At 52.9% G+C, this 13,394-nt stretch overlaps 1 protein-coding gene across 3 annotated transcripts in view; it reads left to right on the top strand.

Annotated features, from left to right (window-relative positions):
- The window catches only part of Clcn6 (chloride voltage-gated channel 6), a 31,596-nt gene that overhangs the window by 8,736 nt on the left and 9,466 nt on the right, over nt 1-13,394 (top strand). For all 3 annotated transcript variants that reach the window (XR_007977141.1, XR_007977142.1, XM_052178132.1), the window contains exons 5-15: nt 747-813; nt 3,050-3,156; nt 3,732-3,858; nt 5,703-5,770; nt 7,789-7,847; nt 8,591-8,723; nt 9,538-9,651; nt 9,911-10,077; nt 10,594-10,720; nt 12,872-12,998; nt 13,204-13,357. Coding sequence is in view for 1 of the 3 variants with exons in the window: in XM_052178132.1 (XP_052034092.1) it covers nt 747-813; nt 3,050-3,156; nt 3,732-3,858; nt 5,703-5,770; nt 7,789-7,847; nt 8,591-8,723; nt 9,538-9,651; nt 9,911-10,077; nt 10,594-10,720; nt 12,872-12,998; nt 13,204-13,357 (1,250 nt within the window). In the remaining 2 variants the exon portion in view is untranslated. The remainder of the gene's footprint in view (nt 1-746; nt 814-3,049; nt 3,157-3,731; nt 3,859-5,702; nt 5,771-7,788; nt 7,848-8,590; nt 8,724-9,537; nt 9,652-9,910; nt 10,078-10,593; nt 10,721-12,871; nt 12,999-13,203; nt 13,358-13,394) is intronic.

Raw genomic sequence — 13,394 nt, 5'->3', positions numbered from 1 at the left:
TTTAACTGCCGCATCAGTGGCTTCGTCCATAGATGCTGAGAAGGCAGCCTCCTCTGTTGCGGAGCTGCTGCAGCCTAACCCTGCTCTAGGGCCCTGGGACCTGTCTCACTTTCTGCTTCAGTTAAAAGGCTTCTAGGCTTTAGCTGGAGGGAAGCCGGAGTTAAAGCAAGGCCTTTGATGTCACTGTGCCACATTGGGAGGCGTCCTGGGCCTCCCGAAAACTGCCTGGGGTAGAGCAGCGGCATGTAGGTTCCCAGGAATCCAGCGACTGAGAGCATTGTTCTCACTGAAATATGACTTGGAAAATACAAAGGGCTAATACCAAACCCAGAGACCACGTATACCCACGTAAATGCCCTGTAAGTAGCATTCTGAGGCGAAGGCTTGTTCAGCTGGGCACCACTGAGGACAGTTTGGCTGTTCTTGCCAATCCTCCTCTGGAAACTGGAAACTGCTGAGTGGCTCGCCGTGACTCAGTCACACCCTCTCTCCCTGTCTTTTTTTGAGCCTTCTTTCTTACCTCTGCCTCACTTCCGCTTTTCTTTGGAGAGTCAGTGGGGCCACTGTGGGACAGGGTCCCTCAAAGCCAGCGTGACTGGCAGAGTTCATGCCCCTGCTGCTGCTGCTGCAGGTGCCACGCGGAGCCACCACCAGAGTGCAGTGAGGGCAGGGGAGTCTTCTCAGGGACTCGCACTGGCCTGCAGACGCAGACGCAGACGCCGATGCTGCTCTCTTATCCTCCACAGGTGGGTCTCTTTGTGGACTTTGCGGTGCGGCTCTTCACCCAGCTCAAGTTCGGAGTGGTTCAAGCGTGTATCCTTTCTGCGGTTCCATTGTTTCCCACCCTTGGATTCCCGAGGCTTTTTCCTTTTTTTTAGTTTTTATTTTTTTATTATTATTATTATTATTATTATTATTATTTTAGTTTTTTGAGACAGTTCTCTGTGTAGCCCTGGCTGCCCTGGAACTCACTCTGTAGACCAAGCTGGCCTCGAACTCAGAAATCCGCATGCCTCTGCCTCCCAAGTGCTAGAATTACAGGCATGCGCCACCACCGCCCATCTCCGAGGCTCTTTCTAGTTGAGAAATTTATCAGTAATTGTGGTATTTGGAAGGCTGTTTGTCAGCCATTCAGGCAGGAGGTTTTCAATTGTCACTGAAGGACAGGAAACAGGAAAGCACGACTTTTTTTTTTTTTTTTTTTGAGATACTGTCCATTAGCTAGCCTTGGTTGTCCTACAAGTAGCTACATAGCCCAGGCTGGCTTCAAACTCATTGTATGGCAGAGACTGGCCTGAAACTCCTGATATACCTGTCTTAGCCTCCCAAATGTGGGATTAGGGATCTGCATCACCTCTCCTGGGTTTGAGATGAAGATAGAAAAGAGCAAACGAGAGAGTGGCTGACGGCAGGAGTTCTGTAGAAGCTCAGACTTCAGAGGCATGGATTGGAGGCAAAGCAGTTATCCTGGACCTTGATCTTATCGATTGACCACATTTAAAGAAACACTCCATTTATGAAAACAAATAGAAACCCAAACAACAACAAGAAAATTGTACAAATAAAGGGAAATCTGAGCTCACAGCCTGGGATAGGTTTTCCCTGCATTTAAGAAACAAAGCTAGGCCTCTTGGTGCTCTGCTAGGGAGGCCGAGGCAGGAGATGTGCAAGTCCCAGGCCTGCGTGGGCTGCAGAGCGAGTCCCAGCCAGCCAGGCAATGCAGACCGTGTCTCAAAATGAAAGGCAAAACGGCTGGGGAAGTAACACGCTGTTAGAGCACCGTGCGCGAGTAGGAGGCCATCATTTCAATCCCTAGTGCCACACAAGAGAGACAGACAGTTCGTCTCCACGCATCTACAGTGTCTACATCTTATCTGAATGTGTCTTTTAAACTCCTTCTCAGGTGGACTTCAGGTCCATCGAAGGCAGCTTTGTGACAGCTTGTGACACAGAAGGCTGTCAGAGAGGAGGGCATGGAGAGAGCATGCCTCCTCCTCAGCACTGTAGCGTCTGCGGAAGTCAGCGGAGCACAGCTGTGTGCCCATGAGGCTAATGCTCAGGTGGGGCAGCACTGGGACATGCTGTGGGGTAGTACAGTAAAATAGCGGGGGCCCACGGGGCACTATACAGGGCACAGTGTAGAGGTTTGCCCAGGCGGCGCTTTGGAAGGTGTTGGTCATCTTTTGTGAATTTGGGGGTGGGGGAATCCTGTAAATTCAGAGTAGTTCTTTTATTTACTCTCTGTGTTGGGGGTAGTGGTAGTGCACATGCCACCGTGGGTGCGGAGGTCCAAGGACAGCATGTCATCTCTTTCCACTATGTGGGTCTTGGGTCAAACTCAGGCTGTCGGGTGTGGCAGCGGCACCTTTCCCTGTGGAGCTGTCTGACCGCCCCTGAGAGGCTCTTGTTTGGTGGTTGGTTGTTTTGAGGGAGGGTCTCACAGTTCTGACAGCCTGGAATGATCCTATGTAGACAGACGGACCTCGGACTCACAGAGACCCACCTGCCTTTACTTGAACTAAAGATACGAACTCCCACACCCAACTAAAGCAGTTGTGGGGCTGGAAAGATGGCTCAGCAGTTAAAAGAACTTGCTGCTCTTCCAGAGGACCTGAAGTTTGTTCCCAGCGACCTCATAACCACCTCTCAGCTTCACCACTACCTGTAGCTCCAGCTCCAAGGACCCAAGGCCTCCTCCTGGCTTCTTTGGGCACCAGCACACAAGTGTATATTCACCTGGCTTCACACACACACACACACACACACACACACACACACACACACATCGAACTAAAATGTTTAAAAACTGTTGTATGTAGCCAGCCACAGTGGTACACATCTTTAAACTAATCCCGGTACTTGAGAGGCAGAGGTAGGTGAATCCCTCAGTTTGAGGCCAGCCTGGTCTACAGAGTGGGCTCTAGGGCACCCAAGACACAGAGGAAAATCTTGTCTTGAAAAAACATAAAAGGCTGTTGTGGAGTGCAGGGAAACATTCCAAGCGCTGAGCCGCGTGGCCGCGACCACTCTTCCTTGACTCTGCCTGCAGCGGTGGAGGAGTGCAGTCAGAAAGGCTGCCTCGCCCTGTCCCTCCTGGAGCTCCTGGGCTTTAACCTGACCTTTGTCTTCCTGGCAAGCCTTCTCGTCCTGATAGAGGTGAGGTGGATTGAAAAGTGGCCATCTGTGAGGTCTTAGTACTGTTCGCTTGTGTCTGTGTGTGTCTAGTTTTCTGAGACAGGGTTTCTCTGCGTAGCCTTGACTGTCTTGGAACAAATCCCACTGGCCTTGAACTCAGAGACCCACCTGCCCCTACCTTCTGACTGCTGGGGTTAAAGATGTGCACCACCACTGCCCAGCTAGAAGAACGTAATGTTCTTCAGCTGTGCGTTGGGAATCAGGTACACGAGGCTCGTAGGTTAGTGTTCACCTGGAGATCTTTCTGAAAGTAAAGCCTGCAGTGTGTGGTGAGGTTAGTGAGGAATGTGTGCATGGGAAAGGTGCTTTTGATCCTCGACGCTTTGGAGTTGCCTGGAGAGTGCGTCATCAGAATGTGGGGAAGGGGCTCTGCAGCGATGCCCAATGGTCCCGTGTGGCCAGACTCCACAGGCAATGAGGAGTCAGGGCTTGGGCTTGGGCTGGGGCCCAGTGTCTGTGGATGGGCAGCCCTGGCTTGTTGAGTGGAAGCTGCACAGTGGGTTTTTAATCTCTTTGTGTGTTTCCTTCCCTAACAGCCAGTGGCAGCAGGTTCTGGAATCCCTGAGATCAAGTGCTATCTGAATGGTGTGAAGGTGCCGGGAATTGTCCGGCTCCGGACGCTGCTCTGCAAAGTCTTTGGGGTGCTGTTCAGTGTGGCCGGAGGTGAGGAGGGGCTTTCTACTCTTCCCGTGGGGTGCTGAAGGCATCCTGTGCATTGATTAGATTGGGGCTGTGGCTGCTCCTCATCGGTAAGGACTTCTCTGTGTTAGCTGTGTGTCGCAGCATACGTGGCAGAGATAGCTTGGGGGGGGGGGGGGGCGTTGCTTTTACTCATAGTTTCAGAAGGGATTCAGTCCGTCATTGCTGGAAAGATGAGGGACACTTCATGATGGTGGGTGGGTGTTGTGGGCACCAGGAAGCAGAAATCAGGCCTGAGCTACAACCTTCGAAGGCTGCCTCGAAGTAACCCACTTTTGCTAGCCGGGCCCCATGTTCTCAGGTTCCACAGCCTTCAAAACAGCTCTGCACACTGGGGCTTTAGAACACGAGTCAGTTGAAAGAAGCTCAGATTCAAATCCCAGTGCAGGTCAAGTCCACACAATCTTGTTCCTTTAGTCCTTTCCTTACCTTTCTGTTTTCTTTCTCCAACCCCCCTCTCTCCTTTCCTGTCCTCCTCGATCATCTCCCCCCCCCCCTTCTGAGAGTGTCTCATTATAAAGCCCAGGGTGACTTGTCTGTGGGCTTTCAAATACAGATATTGTTAGTACACTGTCATTCTGATATACCCAGTGACACGACCCTTCTGTTTGAAGGACTGATCATGCAGTTGGTTTGTAGGGTGGGCTCTGGCAAGGGCAGCCAGGTTTTGGTCAGGTGGCAGATGATTTAGCCTTTGCAGGCCAGGAGAGATAATTGAGGACACAGTGTAGGAACTTAGGGAATTGTACAATGTCCCTGTTTAAGAATCCCAGCTCTTGGGAGTCTCAGGTAGCAGGATCACAAAGGTTGGAGGCAGCCTGGGCTATATATATAGTTCTAGGTCAGCCTGGGCTATATATAGTTCCAGGCAGGCTTGGGCTGTATAGTCAATACCTGTCTAAGCAAAAGGGTAAAAGGAAGGAAGGAAGGAAGGAAGAAAAGGAAGGAAGGAAGGAAGGAAGGAAGGAAGGAAGGAAGGAAGGAAGGAAGGAAGGAAGGAAGAAAAAGAAAGAATGAATACTGGCTCTAGCAGAACACACATATAATCCTTACTTCTTTGAGGTTGAGGCAAGAAGACTTTGAGCTCAAGGCTTGCCTAGGGTACAGAGTGAGTTCAAGGGCAGCTCTGGTACCTTAGTGAGGTCCATGCCGCACAGTGCCACTGTAATCCCTGTAAAGGCGGCAGAGTAGCTTCAAGTTTGAGGCCAGCCTTGTTTTTGAGTCCAGGACAGCCATGGCTACATAGTAAGATGCCGCCTCAAAAGCCAGAAGTAAACAGATAAAGGGTTGGGAGCAAGGCCGAGTACTTGCTGGGAATATCCGCGGCTCCTGGCTTGATTAGCACCGTTGGTAAGTAAGGGGTAAATAGTTCTCAGGATGGACAGAGGCAGGCAAGGTGGACCCACAGGCCGTGGGTCCCAGCACTGGTATTTGAAAATAAAAACTATTCTCTCGGGCTGGAGAGATGGCTCAGTGGTTAAGAGCACTGACAGCTCTTCATGAGGTCCTGAGTTCAAATTCCAGCAACCATTCCAGCTAAGCTAGGCTGGCTGACCGGGGAGCCTCAGGAATCCCACCTCTAGTTCCCCAGTGCTGGATGATGGGGTCTCTATGTTGGGGCTGAGGATGGACCTTGGGTCCTTATATCTGTTCAGGAAGTTCTTTACTGACTGAGTTGTCTCCCTGGCCCTGGTCCAGTCTTTACCTTAGAGAGTCAGTCATATGCTTGCCTGCTGAAAGGTTTACATAGTAAGTTCTAGGCCAGAAGCCCTCTGCTGACTCTGCCCTTCCTTTCTCCCCATTCCCAGGGCTCTTTGTGGGGAAGGAAGGCCCCATGATCCACAGCGGTGCCGTGGTAGGAGCAGGCCTCCCTCAGGTAAGGGCTGGTGGGCCAGGGCATGCATTCCTCAGAATGGGCCTCTTGCATAGGCCCAGCAGATGTGGAAAAATCCTTTGTTTTTGTTTTTGTTTTTGTTTTTGTTTTTGTTTTTGTTTTCGAGACAGGGTTTCTCTGTGTAGCCTTGGCTGTCCTGCAACTTACTCTGTAGACCAGGCTGGCCTCGAACTCAGAAATCTGCCTGCCTCTGCCTCCCAAGTGCTGAGATTAAAGGCATGCGCCACTACCGCCCGGCCTTTATGACATCCCTGATGCAATTTCAGAACCTTTGGCCTTTTGGAGTTGAGGTGAAACTGTGTGACCTGTCCCAGCAAAGCGTGTAACTAGCATTGCTGCCGAGTCTTTGGAGCAGACACAGGAAGCAGAGGAGATCCAGACAGTCAGTGTGGCTGATGGGCTATCACAGGCTACCAAGTGCCCTGTGTCTGGAAGAGTTGACTGGTACAGTCTGAGTCCACCTCTCCCCGGTCCACATTAGGTGATGCAGTGATAGTCACAGGCCAGGCACTGGTCACCTGTGCACTGCACTGTGTGTCCCAATTCCTTTCTCCTCTGTAGTCATGGACTGATTAGCGCCCTAAGCTTAGATGAGGATGCTAAAGAGCTAACTCAAGACTTAATATCTCCTTTTAACAATGAGGTTTCATGGATTGATTGGCCAAGATAGGGTGTCACTATATCCTTACTGGCTTCGAACTCAGTGCCTTCCTTGTGCCTCGGCCTCACGCATAGGCCTTCACGCCTGCGCAGAGCTCCTAGTCTTAGGGGTCCTCTGGACATGTGGGCTTTCATGTGAGAAGTCTTAGTCTCTGGGTCTTTTGTTTGTTTGTTTGTTTTGTTTGTTTGTTTTTTGAGACAGGGTTTCTCTGTATAGCCCTGGCTGTCCTGGAACTCACTCTGTAGTCCAGGCTGGCCTCAAACTCAGAAATCCACCTGCCTCTGCCTCCCAAGTGCTGGGATTAAAGGCGTGTGCCACCACCGCCTGGCTTTAGTCCCTGTCTTAGTCAGGGTTTCTATTCCTGTACAAACATCAGGACCAAGAGGCAAGTTGGGGAGGAAAGGGTTTATTCAGCTTACACTTCCACATTGCTGTTCATCACCAGAGGAAGTTAGGACTGGAACTCAAGCAGGTCAGGAGGCAGGAGCTGATGCAGAGATCATGGAGGGATGTTCCTTACTGGCCACTTCCCCTGGCTTGCTCAGCTTTCTTTTTCTTTTTTAAGATTTATTTACTTATTTTATGTATGTGAGTACACTGTAGCTGTTTTCAGACACACCAGAAGAGGGCATTGGATCCCGCTACAGATGGTTGTGAGCCACCATGTGGTTGCTGGGATTTGAACTCAGGACCTCTGGAAGAGCTCCTAACCTCTGAGCCATCTCTCCAGCCCCTTAGCTTGCTTTCTTATAGAACCCAGGACTGCCAGCCCAGAGATTGCTTCACCCACAATGGGCCCTCCCGCTTGAGAAAATGCCTTACAGCTGGATCTCATGGAGGCATTTCCTCAGGGAAGGCTCCTTTCTCCGTGATAACTCCAGCCTGTGTCAAGTTGACACACAAACCAGCCGGTGCAGTCCCAGAAGAACATTCATTCACATTGGGCCTTCTCCCTGTTCCGAGAAAGGGACTTACCTAGAGGGGGCGTTGTTGGCATGAGGGACGAAGGCTCTGCTCCAGGCCCATCTGCTCATTTTGCTTGCTGTCTTGTTCAACTACTGGGTCTCCCAGAACCGAACCTGGAAGTGGCATCCCTCCAAAGAGCTAGTGACATCATATGCAGCAGGTCTACATCCCTTCCAGACCCTAGCTCTGCTGCCCCCTCCTCCTGACTTGTTGACACTACACTACACTACTACACCACACAGTCACTGTAGGTGACTCCTTTCCTTCCTGCAGCACACCATTACAGTTGTACGGATGGCAGGGGCCTCTGCAGGCGGGGAGGCCCTGCGCCCTGCCCTCATGGCTTCTCTGACACTGTTTTCCTCCATTTCAGTTTCAGAGCATCTCCTTACGGAAGATCCAGTTTAACTTCCCCTACTTCCGCAGCGACAGGTATGGGAGTGGTGAGAGGCGCGGGCGGCCCAGTCACTGCACACTAGCCTGACGAGACTGAAAGCTGTGAGGAAAGGGCGCACGCTGTGCTGTCCTCCTGAGACTGAGACACAAAAGGACCTCGCTGCTGTCCTGACTATAATTTCTACTTATCCTAAGAGCCATTTCAGGCAGGGATGATGGTCCCACACTGAAAACCCAGCCAGAGAAGGGCGCCCTGCTGGGCAGACTCCAGCCCTGTGGGTTTGTGTGCTCGTGCCCTGCACTGCTCCCGGCTCCGATGCCGTGTTCCTGTCGGTCAGGGAGCTCCTTGTCTCGGGTGCGGAGGGAGTGGGCTGCAGTGTGCTGGCCTCTGCTACAGTAACATCTTCCCGGGGTGGGCAGCTGAAGTGAGGGAGTATTTCCTCACAGTTTTGAGGGTTCAGGATCCTTCATGGAGTGGCTCGGGAGGGGTCCCAGTGCCCCCTTTACAAACATACTCCACGTGACTGCGTTTCAGGTTCTGTCACTTTCTGCAGCGCCTCAGGGCGAGAGCCCTGAACACACTGGAGGATAGATAGTTCACGCTCACACTCAGCATGTAAGGATTCTGTGTGGCCCAGAGGCAGCGGTGCCTACTGTCCAGGCCAAGACACTCCTAGCTGGGAGGGAGAAGGGTCATAGGTAAAAAAGGAAGAGACTGGCTCTTCAGTCTGAAGGTTCGTTCTTAAACCAACATTGTCCCCTTCCCTCCTCTTCCTCAGAGACAAGCGGGACTTTGTATCAGCGGGGGCAGCTGCTGGCGTTGCTGCAGCTTTCGGGGCCCCGATAGGGGGGACCTTGTTCAGTCTGGAGGAGGGCTCGTCCTTCTGGAACCAGGGGCTCACGTGGAAAGTGGTAAGGAAGCTATCCGTGGTGTCACCTTTTAGACCCGAGCGTGAGCCCGGAATTCATGGATATCTCTTGAAATGTGCAACTGTTTTTGTTGGAGCTGACAGACGGCTCTGAGGACCTTCCCTGTCACAGCAGCCATAGCTTCCAGACAGTAGACTTTTGTGCTCTTCCTCTGAGCCCACTCCCACCCCCAACTATATACCATGCCAAACAACTGCTGCTGCTCTCTCTCTCTCTGTGAGCCCCCTGCCTGAAGAATGTGTCCGTCTCAATGACAGGATTGTGACTTGTCTGCTGTTGTCCTCCTTTGTGTGGGCGCAGGGCCTGCCCCGTAAGGAGCTCTCAGCGTCAGACTCTCTGGCAGCCCAGGGAGACTCTGGCTCAGCCCGCCTTCTGCTGCTTTCCCCAAGGCGGGCCCTGAACCCAGCACTTCCGAAGGCCTCTTCTGGAGCCATAGGGTTTATTTCTTTTTTTGTTTTGTTGTTGTTACTGTTTTGCTTTGGTTTTGAGACAGGAGCTCACTGTGTAGATGAAGCTAGCCTTGAACTCACAGAGATCTACCTGTCTGCCTCCTGAATGCCTGTGCCACACACCTAGGGACTGTCAGGCTGGCAAGGTGACTCTGGATAGAGGCGCTTGATGCCACGCCAGACCCCACATGGTAGAAAGAGAAAACTGACTCCTGCAAGTTCTCTTTTGACCAGCACATATGCACAAAATACATGAATGAATGAATGAATGAATGAATGAGTGGAAGAGGGTGTGAAGGAGAGAGGGTGATGTCCCCAATGTCTTTGTTTCGTTACCTCTCCTCTAGCTCTTCTGTTCTATGTCTGCCACCTTCACCCTCAACTTCTTCCGCTCTGGGATTCAGTTTGGAAGCTGGGGGTCCTTCCAGCTGCCTGGATTGCTGAACTTTGGCGAATTTAAGGTATGTCTCATCCTTCCTCCCAGGGTACTTCACTGTGCCCGTGAAACGTGCTCTTAAGTAAAAGGCCAGTGGGGTAGGCAGCAGGCGGCTCGCTCCTGCACACAGCTGCTCCGCTCCCCTCCCGTGTGTGAGCACACAGGGTGCGGCCTCGGCAGGGAGGAAGACATCCCGCTCTCTCCTGCTCCTGTCTCTGCTTCTTCCCCTTCCTGCTCTCATGGCCACTCTGGTTTCTCTCTCCCTCCCTTCCCCCTTCTCTCAGTGCTCTGACTCTGATAAACAATGTCATCTCTGGACAGCTATGGATTTGGGTTTCTTCGTCGTGATGGGGGTCATTGGGGGCCTCCTGGGAGCCACTTTCAACTGTCTGAACAAGAGGCTTGCAAAGTACCGGATGCGCACCGTGCACCCGAAGCCTAAGCTTGTCAGGTATCTGCAGTGCGCCCCTTGCGGGTGGCCGCCTCTCCCAGGGAAGATGGCCCTGTGCATAGACCCTGCTTCCCACAGCCACGGGGATGTCTCCTCTGAGGCCAGGCACATAAACAAGCTCTTACGTGTGCCCATGAAGGCCCGAGAAGCTAAGGCTGAGTTTATTCTGCGTGGCTAGGTGGCTCACCCTCTAATGCTGGCCCGCTCTGGCACGCATGACCAGAGGTCAGGAGGGTCAGCAGATTCCACCAAGAAGCTGTCTGTCAGGAGTTACCCTTGCCCTGGGCTTAGCAAGGAAAAACCACTTAGTTCTTTAGAAAGAGATGATGTGTGCTGCAGCCTCCTCACCAGCTGCCGGCCTCTCCTGCAGCCAGCTGGATAGCGCAGGTCGGGAGTGCATCCTGGACGGTGTCCTGAGCAGGGCTGCTGGGCTTGCCCTGTGGGGAGGGGGAGGGGCAGGTGCAGTGCTCAGTGCAGTGTTTGATTGTATTGTAACAGCTGTGCTCTGCTTTCTAGAGTCCTAGAGAGCCTCTTGGTGTCCCTGGTGACCACTGTGGTGGTGTTTGTGGCCTCCATGGTATTAGGAGAATGCCGACAGATGTCTTCGACGAGTCAGACGGGTAATGGCTCATTCCAGCTCCAGGTAACCCTCACACACTCGGTGTCTGTCCTCTAATCAGAAAAGTGTGTCTGTTCAGAGCCATGCCGCTCTTGCCTGCAGCTGAGTGCTGTGTCCCTTACCTGAGAGGACACGGACCCTTGACTGCCATCCTTCCTACACTGTCTAAAGCCCAGGCTGCTCTCCATGGGAAGCCTGCTCATTAGTGTACTGGTCACCTCTCCACAGGCCCGCAGGGACACACTGACTCAGGGCCCTGCCACCCGCCACGCACCTCTGTGATCTGAGTCACTCATAGGCCGTCGCTAACTCCTCCCGTGCTGGGTCGCTCTCCTTAGCACGCCTTCTTGTTTCTAAGCGGCAGCTCGGGCTCTCAGAGCCCTCTGCAGCTTGTCTAGAGGGAAGGTCAGCCAGCCATGGCCAAGGGGGACGTCTGCCCTAGCAGCTGCCCTTTGTGTAGCCCGCAGGCAGAAGGCACCTGGGACAACAGAAGGTGCCACACAGAGTAGACATTTACTGACACCTTGTCAGTCCCAAGGCCACTTCGTTTATGAGACCAAACTTTTCAAAATGTATTTTGTTGTGGAACACTAAAAGTATAAAAGACGTAAAACATTCTGTGCTCAGGTTGGCTAACTTAAAAAAAGTGAACTAAAGCCAGACAAAGGTGGCTGTCCTGGGACGGACTGACTTTCTTGGCTATAGGACTCCTGGGCCCACGAAAGTCCAGCAGGCACCAGAGACACTCAGGCCCTGCGTCTCAGATCTTTCACAAGTACCTCACACCACTACCATTATTTTCTTTTTCTTTTACTGTACTGACTGATAATAGTATCCCCATTTTTAAAGGAAAGAAAACAGAATCAAAGTGAAGGCTTTTCCAAGATCCCTTAGCTGGTAACTTGCAGCGTGAAGGGGAAGGTACTACTTCATTTTGTAGATGAAGAAAAGCCAGAGTTTCCAAAGTAACAATCCTTCCCAGAGTGTGCACTTCCCGGAGAGTGCAGACTTAGTGGCGAAGGCGTCTGAATTGTAGTCTGCTCTCAGCCAGCAGACGGGTGGTCTCTCAGCAGTGCTGCTGACCTCAAGACCTGTCCCAGAGACTCCATGGGACGGGCTTTCCTCCAGACGTGTTCTGGGAAACCCTACATGTGTCCATTATTGAGCTACGGCCAACAGCTTGTCCACTGTCCCCTGCACTCACACCTCTCTGCCGGCAGGAGGCGCTATCCTCACGAGTGCAGCCCACCTTCTTACTGTCCATATTCAGAGACAGCAGTGCGGCGAGCGGCCGCTGCACCCCAGCAGCCAGGAGTCCAGAGCCATCCCTCTGCAGATGCCCTGCCTCCACTCATAACTCAGGCGGCATCCAAAGCCCGGGCACACAGGGCGGCGAGATGTAAAGAGGCCTGCCTTCCTTGTTTGACTTGTGCTCTCCTAGTGGGGCTGGAAGGAAGGTTGCTGGGCACATGACGTTGCTGTGGGGCCTCAGGTTAGGGCTGTTTCTTTTGTAGAAAGTCCAGAATAAAGTTGGTTGTGTGGTTGCTTGCTCGGTTGGCTTCATTTGCAACTGAAGTTGGGGGTTCAGCCGACCTCTAATTTGCATTGCCCTCCCACAGTCCTTGGGGCTCTCACTCTGAGCTCTCGGCTGTGGTACTTTGGAATCTGCACCGAGGAGGAACCAAGTCGTGGTTGTGCTCAGTGATGCGTGAGTGAGGGCTGAGGAGAGGGTGCAGCAGGGAAAGCACTTGCCATCCAAGGACAGGGGCCTGAGTCAGGGCCCTAGGGCCCTTAGAGCATGGCTGCTCATGTCTGAAGTCCCAGTGCTGCCACGGCAAGGTGGGCGGCAGAGCCGGGCAGCTCACCTGGCGTGGGTGGAGGTGCATTCGAGCTGCCTTGGCATTTATGCTGGGGCACTTGTGTATTCCTCACAGTCATGCGCAGATACTTCTCAGGAAGTGGGTGACAAAGGCCCTCACCCCACATTCACAGTGCAGGGCCAGCATCAGGCAGCGCCCAGAGCAGATGTGTACCTGCCTCCTCCTCCAGCCAGACCCCAGCCCCTCCCACAGGGAGAGCTGTCCAGCCAGACCCTTGACCTCTTAGGAGCCAGCACCGGAGGCCTGTGTGTCCCATCAGGTGCCTTTGTGCTGACTGTTTGACCCCTTTCTTCAGGTCACGTCAGAAGATGTGAATTCAACGATCAAGACTTTTTTCTGTCCCAATGATACATACAATGACATGGCCACACTCTTCTTCAACTCGCAGGAGTCTGCCATCCTGCAGCTGTTCCATCAAGACGGTGAGTGTCCGCGCCACAGCGCCCCGCCCCGGGGTCGATACCAGCTCCCTCTTGGGCATCTCTGCAATGCCCCGTTTAGAGGTTCACGTCTGCCTCCAGAGTTGGCAGGTGACCCGGTGGGTGTGTAGATGCTACCCTAGAGCACCCAACACGGTTCCCTGGGCCTGTGCTGCCAGTGTGACTCAGGTCTGCTGTCGCCCTGCAGGGACGTTCAGCCCCGTCACCCTGGCCTTGTTCTTCACCCTCTATTTCCTGCTGGCGTGCTGGACGTTCGGCTCTTCTGTCCCCAGCGGCCTCTTCGTGCCTTCCCTGCTGTGTGGAGCGGCTTTCGGACGTTTAGTTGCCAATGTCCTGAAAAGGTAGTGTGGATTTAATGAGTACGCATGTGCCCACGTG

Source organism: Apodemus sylvaticus, chromosome 3 (assembly GCF_947179515.1).
Source record: "Apodemus sylvaticus chromosome 3, mApoSyl1.1, whole genome shotgun sequence".
Taxonomy (NCBI): Eukaryota; Metazoa; Chordata; class Mammalia; order Rodentia; family Muridae; genus Apodemus; species Apodemus sylvaticus.
The sequence above is the reverse complement of the archived record's forward strand: the minus strand, read 5'-3'. Positions and strand labels throughout refer to the sequence as shown.